The sequence below is a fragment of the Mus caroli genome, unplaced genomic scaffold (assembly GCF_978045245.1).
Source record: "Mus caroli unplaced genomic scaffold, Mus_caroli_1 scaffold_9, whole genome shotgun sequence".
Lineage (NCBI taxonomy): Eukaryota > Metazoa > Chordata > Mammalia > Rodentia > Muridae > Mus > Mus caroli.
In genome coordinates, this window is record NW_028227264.1 from 73,392,344 (window position 1) to 73,406,743 (window position 14,400).

The following is a 14,400-nucleotide window of genomic DNA, read 5'->3' on the forward strand; positions in this document are numbered from 1 at the left end:
ACTGGTCCACCAGGGCTGCGTAACAATGACTACAAACAGTGTGGTTCAGATAACAAGTTGTCTCATACCTCAGGAGGCTAAATGGCTTCAGGGTGGGGCAGGTTGCCAGCAGAACCAACCACGTGATTAGAGAGTTGGAACTTTTCAGTCCCACTCCTACCTCTGGGGAGAGGCAAGGGGCTGGAATTAAATCAATGTCAGTGGGCTATGAGTCTATTATGGTCCACAAAATAACTGAATGTCGGGGTTCAGAGAACTTCCAAGTTGTGAACATTCGGAGGGTCATGGAAGTCCCCCACCCCCACCCCCATACAGGCCTAGTACATATACCCTGTGTCCTTTATGGTAGTCTGGCAGTGGGGACAGCCCGAGACTTCACCTGATAGAAATCTGCAGAGACCTATATATACCAAGGTGAAGCCAAGGATTCTCAGCTGTGCAGCAGAAGAGAATTCAAAACAAAGTAATGTGAACCAGAACAGGAGTTTGTCACTAAAAGGTTTTAACATAAAAGGACAGTTATACTCAGGTGTGCCAATGGGCTCGTTAGAATTTCTCCTTTGGCCTTGATTGTCTTAACAATAGCCATAGATATGATTGGAGTGATCAGACTTGTGAAGTGACGCTGCTCAGGAGTCTCCTAGAAACTTTCTCTAAGTCACAGGGTGATTTCTGAAGTACATAGAAAAGATTGTGGGCTTAATTTTTAAAAGTAAGTCAGAAGGGTCAAAGGAGTCCTTATTACATGCATGTCACAAGGAAGTGAAAACACACTTCAGCAGCAAACAGTTTTCACCTCCTTCCTAATCCTTCCTAAACACTGACTGGGGACCTAGTATTCAAATATATGAGCCTGACGAGGGCCTTTCTCTTTCAAACCACCACAGAGAGGGGGCTTGCCCATATTGTTGATACATTCAGTGGGTGGAAGATGTCCATCTTCCCACAAAATTGACCTTTGAATTGTTTAGAGTCTTCAGCCAGCTAAATCCCAAGACAGAGCTATAAGTGCAGTTTATACGGTCAGCCTACACTCTTTAAGACCCTACAGTTCTTTGTCTTTTTTTTTTTTTTTTTTTTTTTTTTGGTGGTTTTTTGAGACAGGGTCTCTCTGTATAGCCCTGGCTGTCCTGGGACTCACTCTGTAGACCAGGTTGGCCTCGAACTCAGAAATCCACCTGCCTCTGCTTCCCGAGTGCTGGGATTAAAGGCGTGTGCCATCACGCCAAAGACCCTATGGTTCTTAACCTGTGGGTTGCAACCCTTTGGCAAACTTGTATCTCCAAAAACTATTTACACTATGTTTTATAACAGTAACAAAGTTAGAGTTACAGAGTAGCAACGAAACTCATTTTGTGGTTGGGAGTAGTTCATCACAACATAAGGAACTGTATTAAAGGGTCACAGATTAGGAAGGTTGAGAACCACTGTTGTAAGGAAACAGCACTAGAATCCTCCGTCCCTCCTTTAGGGCAGCCAGGGCTACCTGGAGAGCCAAGGTCGCAGGCCATGAGCCTCAGGCCCCTCCTGACTAGCATTTTGCAACCTGTCTGGGTGGCAGTCCGGGCTCAGCCTGCCTCAGGGCTTTCAGTGTGGCCCACACTGATTATTCATGACCATGACCATGACCTCTCCCTGCCTAAGCAACTGGGGTTTTCCATGCTTGGGAACTAGCCTGGTGATGTCATCTTTGGGGTTGCTATGACTCCCTTGGCTATCAGTGCAGGAAGGACAGCTGCCAGCCTAACAGAGGAAGCAAGTAGAAAACCCACTGAAACCAGCAACATATCTCAGCGATTCAGTAGCCATTTGCCGATTGTGGTGACCTCAGGGATCGGCACCAGGTGGCTGGTTCTGCCGTCTATTTAGAATAGTTCTCTTGGCCTTCAGAAAACTGTTAGTTGTTGTTGTTTTGTTGTTGTTGTTGTTTTTAAGACAGTGGCATGTAGCTTAAACTGCATGCAAGCCTCCTGCTGTAAGCCCCCTGAAGAGTTACGATTATAGAATATGGCACTGTGCACCCAATTTATTTTTAATTGAGGTCAAGTTCATATAACATAAAAGTCACCATGTATGTATGTATGTATATGTGTGTGTTTGTGTGTGTGTGTGTATTTCTTTTCTTACACTGTTTCCCAGGTTACCTTCAATCTCAATGTGCAGCCCAGACTAGTCCTAAATCTGTGAAACATCTGAGCAAACAACTTTCTATTTCTAGTCTTGGTCATGTAGGTAATAGAATTGCTGGATCAGCGCAGAATTGGGGCGGGGGGCATCTTCTCTTTGGTTGGAATGTGCCTGCTAAATGACAGACTAGGCACTTAGAGGTTAAGCCTTTGGCATGCTGAGCTGTTATCTGTAGCCCTCTTTTCACCTTTTATTGTGGGATAACGTCTCACTAAGCTGCCCAGACTGGCCTTGAAGTCACCTCAAAGCTCAGGCATGCCTTGAGCTTATAATTACCCTGCCTTAGCCTCCTCAGCACTGGACCAAAAGGCCTATTCCAACAGTCTCTGCTACTGTGCATGTGTGTATGCACATGTGTGTATGTATGCACCATAGGTCATGCACACACTAGGCGGCTTTCTGTCCCAGCCCATTGATTACAATTGTATACTATGTTAGCATTCATATTTCATGTAAGTGGGCTTCCTCCCATTAAAAGCAGGACTCAGTCACCCTTCTAATTGAGTCTCAGTCACGATTTCCAACTTTCTACTTCCTTCCAGTTTGTTTGATATCTATCTTATATACCCTCACAGTGACTACTTCCCTTGCGTGGTTACAGAACAGGTAGATCTACCTACTACATCTGTCGTCTAACCCCACACATCACACAGACAGCAAAGATATGCCTCCATGACACCCCAGAACTAGGGCCTGCCTGCTTTAAGCCTACCAATTTAAACTCCATTAGGAACATGTTTGGCTAACACCCAGGGCCAATAGGGTTTAGGCTCATACATTTTTATGCCCTCCTTCTCCTTCCTGCTCTCTCTCCGTGCTCCCTGCCCTCCCTGTGTGTGGATCTCAGGAACGCTGTGTATACCCCCAGGACCTGTCAGATGTCACCACTCATGGGTGAAGCAGCTATCTCCATCTTAAAAGTTCTTAGAGTGTAATGGTCATCGGTGGACTTGAATGTAGTCAAGCTTCAGAATTCTGTTTCCTATCTGCTAAAAATGGCAGACCGGAAGTCCATGTCCACCAAGGTGTCTGCGTGCATCCATAGAATGTGTAAAAGATTACAACACCATGAAGAGCTGGGGGAAGTACCTAGCAAATGGTATTTTTCACCCTGCTTCTTGCAAGAGCTGAGGCTCTTGTTAGGAAATTGAGCTCCTGGTAATGCCTGCCACTTGTTCCTTGCCAGGTACTGCTCCAAAATAAAGGAAGGCTCCTGTAGATGGCCAGCCTCGTGTTCCTGATTGACAGCCTCTCTCCCAAAGTAGAGTCAGCTCTTGGTACGCAGGGTTCTGGGGGAAGGCTCCAGACTATAGTTTAGGATCATAGGTCCAGAAGTGTCAATTAACTGTGGTGAGATTTGGTTCCGAGTTGCTAGTTCTTGTACCTGGGCTGGCATGCTAGGTTTCAGGCTAGGCACTATTGCAAGCTGTAGGCATCCACGCAGAGCTGATGTCATAGAATCCTCTGCCTCTCACAGGTGCTCCTCACTGTCAGCATCACCCAAGGAGCTTTGAAGTGCAGCCAGGGCCAGCCCCTGCTTAAATTTTGTAATAAGGTCTGTTTTGTAGCCCTGTCTGCCCTGGAACTTCTATGTAGAACAGGCTGGCCCACTTGCCTCTTCCTTGCAAATGCTGGGGGTAAAGGTGTGTGCAACCCATACTCAGACACCATCAAAGGCTTTCGAGCTTGGATGTCTGGTCTGGTATCTAGCACTGTCTGGGTTGTCATGCTAACCCACCACGTGTCCTAGATGTCTGCATAAAGTTGTTGATGCAACGGGTGAGTTGCATTTTGCTTCAGAGTGTCTACTGGAAGGGCTTGGCAAGAGGGTACTACAGGTCGTAGCCTGGGGCAACAGGCCAGGGTCCTGGGTTCGCCAACAATTAGTTCAGAGGATTCTGGTCTTTTTGTCCATCATATCCCCATAGGTAGTTGTATGGGGACCATACAAAAGCATCCTTTTGAACTTTGAATCCTCCTAGCCCAGGTCTCCTACCCATAATCCCCCGTGTGTCTGTCTTCTCGTCACCCACAACAGAATACTTCTGTGACCAAATGCAGGATTTTCATTCACACCAAGAAATTCTACTGTTCTCTGTGGATGTCGTCTGTGTATCCCACAGTGTTAGGTCAGTTTTGATGTTGTCTTCCAGGACATAGTATTGGGTCCCATAGGTTAAGGGCTCAGCTTCATAACATCATTCCTCCCACCCCACATTCCACCATTTTCAAGCCTATGGTTGAAAACCATGTTTGTGTTTAACTATACAAGTGGAGGGGGACGGTGTCTCTCACAAACCCTTCTTCATACTCTTATCAGTTATGCAGGAAGGGCTGGTGGCAGAGAGCAGGAAAATAGTTTCCTAAAAAAGACTCACAATGGGGGCTGATGAGATGGCTCAGCGGGTAAGAGCACTGACTGCCCTTCTGAAGGTCCTGAGTTCAAATCCCAGCAACCACATGGTGGCTCACAACCACCGTGATGAGATCTGACACCCTTTTCTGGTGTGTCTGAAGACAGCTACAATGTACTTATGCATAATAATAAATAGAACTTAAAAAAAAAAGATGCACAACTCAGAAGAGGAGGAGGGAAGAGATGCATGTAATAAAGTGGGGTGGCCTAGCTCGTTTTCCTATGTGTTCAGTAGCTAAGACACTCTCCCAACCCTGCCTTTTAGGTTTCTATAGAAGTTTCCTTCCATGCCCACAACTGGTTATGTCACTGGCCTCTAATGATAACTCACCCTTCAGCCCTTTTTCTTTCCTCGAGGGCCAGGGTCATAGCCGAAAGTCCCAACTCTCTAATTACATGGTTGGTCCTCCACTCTACTCTTGCCAGCAGCCGCCCTCAACCTGAGCCATTCAGTCATGTCACTGATACAGCGTGTAATTATCACTTCAGAGAGTCTAATGATTTTAGGAGCTGTGTGCTAGGAAAGAATATGATGTGTATGTGTTTTTACAGAGACCAGATGTTACTTGTTATGTCCCCTACATTACCTACTTCCCAAGGACAGTCATGGCTCCAAGGATACAAACCACAGCTGGCCACCTCCTTCCCTTTGCGCCTTTGGCTAGTAGTAGGTCTTGAGAGTGACTACAGTCTCCAAGAGATGCCTGTGTGTGACAGAGATGCTATCGATTTGGGCCCTAGCATGGACAGGTCGGGCACAGGCACCCCTGAAACAGCCCCCTTTGGCTCTCGTTAACATGGGTCATTCCTTTGTACACACAGATTCCTCGTTTGGAACACCACCTGGATATGGCTGTGCCGCAGACCAGGCTGAGGAACAGCGCCGGCACCAGGACGGGCTGCCCTACATCGATGATTCACCTTCTTCCTCGCCACACCTCAGCAGCAAAGGCAGAGGCAGCCTGGCCTCAGGCGCCCTGGATCCCACCAAAGTGGTGAGTCCCAGAGGTACACCCGCCAAGGGCACCAAGCTCTGCTCTGGACCAGGCCACTGCTTTCATGGAGGAGGTCATGTCCTGAAAAGCAACTCCTTGTTCAGGGACATGCAGCAACATGACGGCCCCATCAGAGAATCATAGAGAACTCCTTTCTTGTTATGAATCAGGTAGAGGGAGGCAGCCCTCTGCATACATTTCACAGAGAGGCCACCGGCTGCTTTATAAACTGAGCCTAAGGATGGAGGTGGCTTGTGTTTGTAAGGCTGAGAATAGCCATGTCAAAGGCCACTACCTAAGCAAGCAGGACTTACATGGTTCTAGCTGAAGTGCTCAGCTAGGCTAATGCCAACCCGGGCCCTCTACTCAAGGGGTATACCCACTCCCTTTTCAACAGAGAAGATCTTCACAGTAGCTTTGTTTGACCAAGATCTTTCCAGTGAGTTTGCACTTGACCCTCCCCAACAGCCCCAAGAAACTTATCTTCCTGTCATCTCCATGACACCAAAGTGTAACTGATGTCAGTTGCTGGCTTCCTCTCAGGTCATGTGGCTAACGAGTAGTGGAACATTTGAGAGACCATCTGCCACACTCCCAAGTAGCATACTGTCTGGGCCAGCCTTCTCTTTGGGGAACATCGCCCCGAGGCACTTGCAGGCTTGACAGAGCAGTTCCCACAGTGAATCTGCCCAGCCAGCACGGTGCCCTGAACCATTCCGTGGTGCTGTGGGCTGGGGCATTGTTGAAGGTAACCTTTTCAGTGATGGCAGGGACATGTTCTTCCTACCATCAGAGTGGGGACACCTCCCATGATGATTTTAATGGTCAGTTTGACAGGGTGACAATGTCTCAATGGGGACTTTCTAGATTAGGATAGTCTGAGGGGGGTATCTAAATTATCTTCATTCACATGGGAAGACCTGCTTGCTGTGGACAGCATTATTCCCCAGGCTCGGTATACGACAGAGAAAACAAGTGGAACGCCAGCACACATGCACATACTGTTCTCTCTTGACTCTGAATGTAATATGACTGACTAGCTACCTCGTGTTCCTGCCACCTTAACTTCCACAAAGTGATGGACTGTGGTCGTGAGCAAAGGAGCACTTTATCCCGTAACAAGTTCGTGTGTGTGTGTGTGTGTGTGTGTGTGTGTGTGTGTGTGTGTGTGGCATGTGTGCTTGTGTGCCTGGACCCTATCCTTGTGGCTTACATCTCTATCCATCCATCTCCCAAGAGCTGCCTTTACCCACCCAAGCCTTAATGTTCATTCCTTCTTGACCTTGAGGGCAAGCTGACCTACTTCTTTGTTACAGACCTGTTCCAGGTTGGCCTCTATCCTGCTGGTCTCCCGATGAAGATGATGGCCTTTTAAGTACCCAGCTCATCCCCCGTAGACTCCATGCAGAACCTTGTCTCCCTTCTCCAGCTTCCTTGAGGGTCCATAAAACATGCCTTCCGCTGCAGGATGTTGCACATCTGCACAAGCATCTACAGCATCCCCCTCCCTACCAGGCATTCCACCAAAGGAGGTGGCAGGAGGTTTCTAAATGAGGAGGGATGACATGTCACCTAGTTTTGTTCCAGGAGACTTCTGCGTAGATGCTTATTCCAGTGCTTAGAGCCCTAAGGGTAGAATTCCATCTTGGCTCTGGTGACTGACACACCCTTGGCTTTCTGATGTCTCGTCTTAGGTTCCTTAGGGAATGTGGTGGATTTGAGGCCAGAAACACCCTTCCCTGCTGCCTAAGGTTCTTCTGCCTCCCAAACCCTGGTTTGCTCCCTGCTGCCAACCTGGTACCTTTTGGGCTGTTGAGCATTAAGAGAACTTCCCTGGGGATTCCATGGCAACACACAAGCTAGGTGGAGCTTCGGGATTTCAGGGATTCTCTGTGAGTATCCACCCCAAGGAGTTAGGTGTTGAATTGGAATGGGGCAGAGACCTGGCACCCCTTACCATGGCAGCAGCAAGAAGACCTCAGGTGGGTTTGTTGAGACAGTGTCTACGAATAGAGCCAGTTCTATGTGCTGGGATCTCCCCTTCTGGAGGACTGGTTTGCCTGTGAATGTTGGGCCCTGTGCAAGTTGGGCTTACAAGCCATTGCAATCTGGGCTCTGGGACAGTATCTAGCCTATAACTTAGAGAGCCCTAGTACTATTCAAACTAGAAGAGGGCCCCTGATCAACAGCTGTGCTGACTTTGAACTTACAGTAGAGAAAGCTGCACCCTCATTGGTCAGTGAGCTCCCCTGGGAAGAGTCTTTAAAGACCTACTAATGGACCAGCCTCAGCTCACCTGTGGACTTGGTAACATTTGTTACTTTGTTACCATGAGTCTAGTTTGTTTCTACGCATTCTTAGTTGCCTGTCTCTTAACTCAAGGTTCGGCATTGGTGACATTTGTTACTTTGTTACCATGAGTCCAGTTTGTTTCTATCCATTATTAGTTGCCTGTCTCTGAACTCAGACACAAGTTAGGCTTAAGGGCTTCTTGCTACCTCTTTGTCTGCTTTCAGCTGCCATTTACCTGCAGCTTTCTCCTAGGAGGAACCTCCCTTCCTGTAGGGCCCTGATTACAAAAGGCTGAGCTAGCAACTTGGGTTATAAACAGCCAGTGCCAGCTCTGTCCTTTGCTCTCTTCTTCTCTCTTGCTGCTTGTGGGATGCGGTCAGCACTGTTCTGATCCCCAAAAGATTCTCTATCTAAGAAGACTCCTCATGTCTTGTCTCCATCAAGCCCAGCACCATCCCGGGGCCAGGTGGCCTTAACCTTGGAATAAGGAGAACTGGATTGGGAATCCTCTACTTGCACAGTGTTTTCTCCTGGTTTTCCAAACTGTGTGGGTGGAATGAGGTTCCAGTCTTCCACCAGACACTCCCATCTATGCAGGCAGCAGCATCTTAGGCTGGGCAGGGACATCACCGGGTCAGCTGACCTCCCAGCGCCCCACTGTCTCCCTGGAGCTCACAGTAGCAAGATTGTTCTTAGAAAAGGAGGAGGACTACATGTTGGGGGCGGCTGCCACTGTCAAAGGCCTGCCATCTCCCTAACCCCTTCCCTTGCGTGGGATAGGTGCATCATATAGTCACAGTGGGAGGCATGTGCAGAGAGAAACGGAGGCTGCGTCTCTGATCACCTGTCATCACACTGGGCCAAGAAGTGAACACCACTCCATCAAATCTTGACTATCTGGGCACCAGGGGCAGCATCCTATCAGACTTGAGTGGCACATTATGATTTCCCCATCTCCCTGCCTTTAAGGAGCTCAGCTGACAGTCCTGGATTTGTGGACTGCTTGCTTCCCAGTTAAATCACTGACACTGAAGGAGCCCTTGGGGTTTCTTTCATAAAGATGAGTCCCCAAACTAGGACCTAGCCAGGTCTTTGAGATTTGATGATGAGTCTTAATTGAGCACTGTGTTTCCAAGCACGAGAAGTTTCAAGTTCAGGCACAGCTATGCCCTGGAGGTTCCTATCTGTGGAAGGCACTGTCTGGTGTTACCTGCAGGGACCCATCTGGGTGGGTTATTTCCCTGGAGTGGTGGCTGCCACCTACACACATTTGCATTGTCACAGCTTAGGCATGGGTGCGTGCACACACACACACACACACACACACACACCATGTATCATGTGCCAGTGACAATGGGGTACAAACCCTAGGGTTCCAGGCAGGACAACAGTTAGATAGTTTATGTCAAGGTGATAAAGTCCTGTGGCCAGAGGCTCCCTGGACAACCCTGGTTCTGCAACTCTGACCCTGAATCCTGACTCTGGGCTCTTTTTGATGAACCTGCAGTCTATACCATGAAATATTTCCCTCTTTCAGACTAGGGAGCTGAAAGGACCAGCAGAGTTATTAAGACACAAGGTCCATAGTGGGGTCCTAATGTCCAACTGCAGAGCGTTCCCGAGGCCTGAGCTATCCTCAGTCAGGTCCTTCCTTGAACCCAGTCAGTGTCACTAGGGGTTCTACAAGCCTAGGTACTATGCAGAGACTTTGTGGGCATCCTATGTGGGAAGTAGAGGCCAGGGATGTGGATGTGGTAGAGCAAAGGATTGCCTGCTAGCTCCCAGGAGAGAACCTCTCAGCTGCAAATGTGTGTGGCTGCTAGGCGTGCCATAACAGAGCACCACAAGCTGCCCCGGTTAAACAGCAAAAATGGACTTTCTCAGAGCTGGGGCTGCAAGGCTGACGACTAGTTGTTGGGTTGTTTTGTTTGTTTGTTTGTTTTGTTTTTAAAATATTTATCTTTTAATATATGGGAGTACCCTGTGGCTGTCTTCAGACACACCAAAATTGCCTGCTAGCTCCCAGGAGAGAACCTCTCAGCATTGCTCACATTTTTCCTCTAATGATTTAGGAAAATGAGTCATGGAGAGGGGCAGAGAGGTCAACACTCCTGTTTTAATCAGGAGGTGGGGTAATAGGACTGTTTAGAGTTGGCTCTTGGGCTAGGAAACTAGAAGAGGAGTGGGCGGGTCCTTTAACATCACAAAACCCTCCGTGGATGCGGGCTCCTCCCCTAACTGGCATCTGCCTCAGCCTGTAGGTGGGGCAGATTGGCCCGGCGCCACACAATGGTTGGTTCCATGGGCATGGCCAACCTCTGACATCACTCGTGGCTGGGGAGAGAAGCAGGGAGTGGCCAGGAAATCAGGCAGCACTTTCTGTTGCCTTTGGCACCACCACCACTATTGGGCTGCTAGGCGTGCCATAACAGAGCACCACAAGCTGCCCCGGTTAAACAGCAAAAATGGACTTTCTCAGAGCTGGGGCTGCAAGGCTGACGACTAGTTGTTGGGTTGTTTTGTTTGTTTGTTTGTTTTGTTTTTAAAATATTTATCTTTTAATATATGGGAGTACCCTGTGGCTGTCTTCAGACACACCAAAAGAGGGCATCGGATCCCATGATAGATGGTTGTGAGCCACCATGCTGTTGCTGAGAATTGAACTCAGGACCTCTGGAAGAGCAGTCAGTGCTCTTAACTGCTGAGCCCTGAGGTCTAGTTGTTACAGGGGTGTTTTCTTCTGAGTCCTTTCTCCCGAACCTATGAATGAATAGCTATACATAACTACTCTTGGATCAAACGTCTTCTCTGTGTGACAGACACGTAGTCCAGCCCTTATGGAATGCTGGTTTAGAATCCGCCCCACTGTCTTCATTTCAGCTTCTCTTAATTCAGTCACATCCTCAGGCTATTGAGCCTTAGGACGTAGGAACGGGGGGGGGGGGGGGGGGGACGGGACACGACATGACATGGTGCAATCCACAGTGCCGTCATAATCTGGCATCGGCTCATGGTCTCCCAGGTTATGCAGGCTGTGCCCTCCCTCCATGTCAACAGCAGAGCTCCATTGTTTTTATCTGGGAAATTGATGGACTTAGGTACTTTGTCCAGAATCTGCTTGCAAGAGGGTCCCTCCTACCAGTAAAAGAAAGCAGAATCAGGCAAAAGTCCTGAGCCTGGGGGCCACCCTCCCCCTGTCCCAATAGGCAGGAGCCTATGACACACAGCTGCAGTGGTCACAGTCACAGGAAGGGCAACATGCCGAGGGAGGAGGTGGTGCTACCTAGGGGCCTGGTTGGTCCAAGGTCCAGGTGGTAGGGACAGTCAGGGAATCCTGCTGAGGCACACATCAGGCAAGGAGCAGCAGACTTTTGCTGATAGCAAGAATCTGGATGGCCGGGCAGTAGGCTCTGATAGACCCCAGCTCACCCCTCTTGGAGCTACCTTTGGGCTTCCCATGTGCTACGCCTACTTTGGGTCAGAGCCTCCTTTTCCTTCCATGTGTGGATCAAGACTCCTTGGTCCCAGGCACAAGGCAAGAAGGGGAGGAGGCCCTGTAGCCTGCTCAGCATGAAACTTCCCATTTCCTAGTTTGTGGGTGCCAAGGGAGGCCCTTGACTGGATGGCCTTCTAGACTTTAGTATCTAGTGACTTCAGGTGCTTGGCTGAATGGGTGCCAGGGCTATTAGTACCTCCCTCTTCCTTCCTGGTAGACCATCTCTGGGGGGGTTTGTCCTTGGAGGGAGCTGATGTCTCTGCTTCTGTCCTGCAGAGTGAGCTGGATTTGGAAAAGGGCCTGGAGATGAGAAAGTGGGTTTTGTCCGGAATCCTGGCCAGCGAGGAGACGTACCTGAGCCATCTGGAGGCCCTGCTGCTGGTAAGCATACCCTGCTGGGATTCACCTCCTACCTCATTCTAGATCTGAACTCCTCTAGGGGCTGGGAGGTACCAATCGAGGACCTCGATTGCCAAGTTTTCCCTCTCTTTTTCTAATCTTTTTTTTTTCCAATTGGAATTTGAAAATGATGGAGATGACATGTAGTTTAGTGGGAAAGTACTAGTCTTTCTAGCGTGCCCAAGCTCCTACCTGCACCTGATTGCAACACCAAGGTAGGTAGATAGGTAGGTAAGTAGGTAGGTAGGTAGGTAGGTAGGTAGAGATAGATAGATAGATAGATAGATAGATAGATAGATAGATAGATAGATAGATAGATAGATGAAGGTAGGTAGGTAGATGAATGAATGAATGAAGCCATTTCACCTGTGCCGTCCTCCAGCCCATGAAGCCTCTGAAAGCCGCTGCCACCACCTCTCAGCCTGTGCTGACCAGCCAGCAGATTGAGACCATTTTCTTCAAAGTGCCTGAGCTCTACGAGATCCACAAGGAGTTCTACGATGGGCTGTTCCCCCGAGTGCAGCAGTGGAGCCACCAGCAGCGTGTAGGGGACCTCTTCCAGAAGCTGGTGAGTGGCTTGGAGAGGCTGGCGCATGCAGCTGTGGCTGTAGCTGGCAAAGGACTAGGTTTGTCCCTTGGACATGTGTCACAGGGAGATAACTCAGGAGACAATCGGGAGAGCCTGGGGTGTGTCTGAGTACCTTTGGTGCCAAAGGGCAGGCCTCTGGGAGGGTGAGGTGGAGGGACACGTGGCCAGCCCAGCTGGAGCCCAGTAAGTCTGTTGTCCTGATCTTGGCTCCCTATAGTATTGCTTGGGGTTCCCAGTGTCCACACAGATCAAGCTGCCTTTGGGACCAAAATGTTTTTGCTGCCCAGCTCAGCCAGACTTGGGCTCTTAGTGGAGAGGTGACTATATATGACAGCACACTGGGACTTAGTTACAGGTCAGCCTTTGTATCTGCAGGTTTCTCATCTGCACATTGAACTATCCAAGAGCTGAAAAAGAATTATGCATGTGCTGCTTGTACGGTGTTTCTTTGGTATTGTCCCCTCAACAATACAGCACAACAGCTATTTACATAGTGATCATATTGGATTAGGCCTCGAGGTGATTCAAAGCTGGAGTCTGGGTGTGAGGTATATAAATGTCACTTCAGCTGTTTGGGAAGCTGAAGCAATGAGTGTTGGAGCCCAGGAGTTTAGGGGACCAACCTAGGCCAACTTGGTAAATAAGAGAAGAAAGAGAGGGAGTGTGTGAAGCTAGGAACCTCCACAGAGAAGCTTGGATCAGGTGACAGCCACATGCTGTGAGCAAAGCTGCTTCCTACAGAGCTGGGTCCCACTGTGATCTGAAGGGGCAGAAGGTGTGCCCAGGGGGCATGCACCATCTTACCTGCACTGGGGTGGCCCTGTAAGGCAGGTACTGTTTTCAAAGAGATTGATTGTACACGGAAGCTTAAATGAGTCCTTTGTTTATATATGCCATAAAGGGGTACATCTGCCTAGCATAAGGGGCCGTTAAACCAAAAGACAAGAGGAGTTAGACAGCGGATTAGAATTTCTGTAAATCCTCAGTAGATTAGAACTGATCAAGAATCTGACAGGTACTCAGGGAGATGTTAGTACAGGGTAGGAATAGGGAAAGAGGCAGAACTGCCCAGCAGAGAGGTTACCCCTCCTAGAAAAGCCACAGGAAGTCAATGCTGGCCTTGGTCTGTTTCTGGAGGTGGCTGATCCTAATTCCTAGATTGCCGGTACTTCTTACACACACACACACACACACACACACACACACACACACTTTGCTTGTAACCTTCTCCTCATGCAGAAAATAAGTTCTTCTGGCTTAATAGTGATCCAAAGGTGGAGTCCCTATAAGTGCAGGGTTCCTGAAGATGACCCATAGCTACACACCTTATTGAGTACCATACACCCAGATATCATGTGACAAAATTTTTCCTGGGGAGACACACACACCCTACTCACCCTACTCATCCTATTTGCCTCACTTGTGCCAGATAGGGATCCTATAACAAACCAAAGTATAGATATCACCAAAGTCCATCTTGGTGAACCAGTGAGTTTTATTGGGGTGACTAACAAGAGTCTGGTTGAGGAGCAGAAATGACTCAATGACAGCTGCATCACCAAAGCCAGCCCAGCACAGGTAACAGCTCACAAAAGCTGAGAACCTGGAACACACTGTCCAGTGTTCCCAGAGTGTCCTTTTAGGGGACCTCAGTTGCTCTAAACCTCTTCCAGGCAGCTTGTCTGTTTTCTGATTTTTCCAGGCAGCTGATCTGTGTCTGGTCTCAAAAACAGTCTTTGCAGCTTAGCTTGTCTGAGAGAAACTCAGCTTTTATTGTTTACTTTGGCAGAAGGGGGCCTAGTGAATCTGGTCAGTTTCAGGGACTTCCTGAATCTGTTTTGAGTTGTTTACCTTCTTACTCCAGGAGCTCTGTGCAGAATGGAATGTTTCAATCTTGAGTAAAGGGTTATGTAGCAGGAGGCCACTGGCCCCAGTCCAAGGTGTGGCTGTCCTCTTGGCTCTCCTTATCTCTCTGGTCTCTTCTCCCTTTCTCTTCTTGCCATGTGTCAATAAGTGTCAATAAGTT

At 48.7% G+C, this 14,400-nt stretch overlaps 1 protein-coding gene across 1 annotated transcript in view; it reads left to right on the plus strand.

Annotated features, from left to right (window-relative positions):
- Bcr (BCR activator of RhoGEF and GTPase) overlaps positions 1-14,400 on the plus strand; it is a 124,317-nt gene that overhangs the window by 58,196 nt on the left and 51,721 nt on the right. The window contains exons 2-4 of the mRNA XM_021173661.3: positions 5,426-5,598; positions 11,663-11,767; positions 12,168-12,353. Coding sequence (XP_021029320.1) covers positions 5,426-5,598; positions 11,663-11,767; positions 12,168-12,353 — 464 coding nt within the window. The remainder of the gene's footprint in view (positions 1-5,425; positions 5,599-11,662; positions 11,768-12,167; positions 12,354-14,400) is intronic.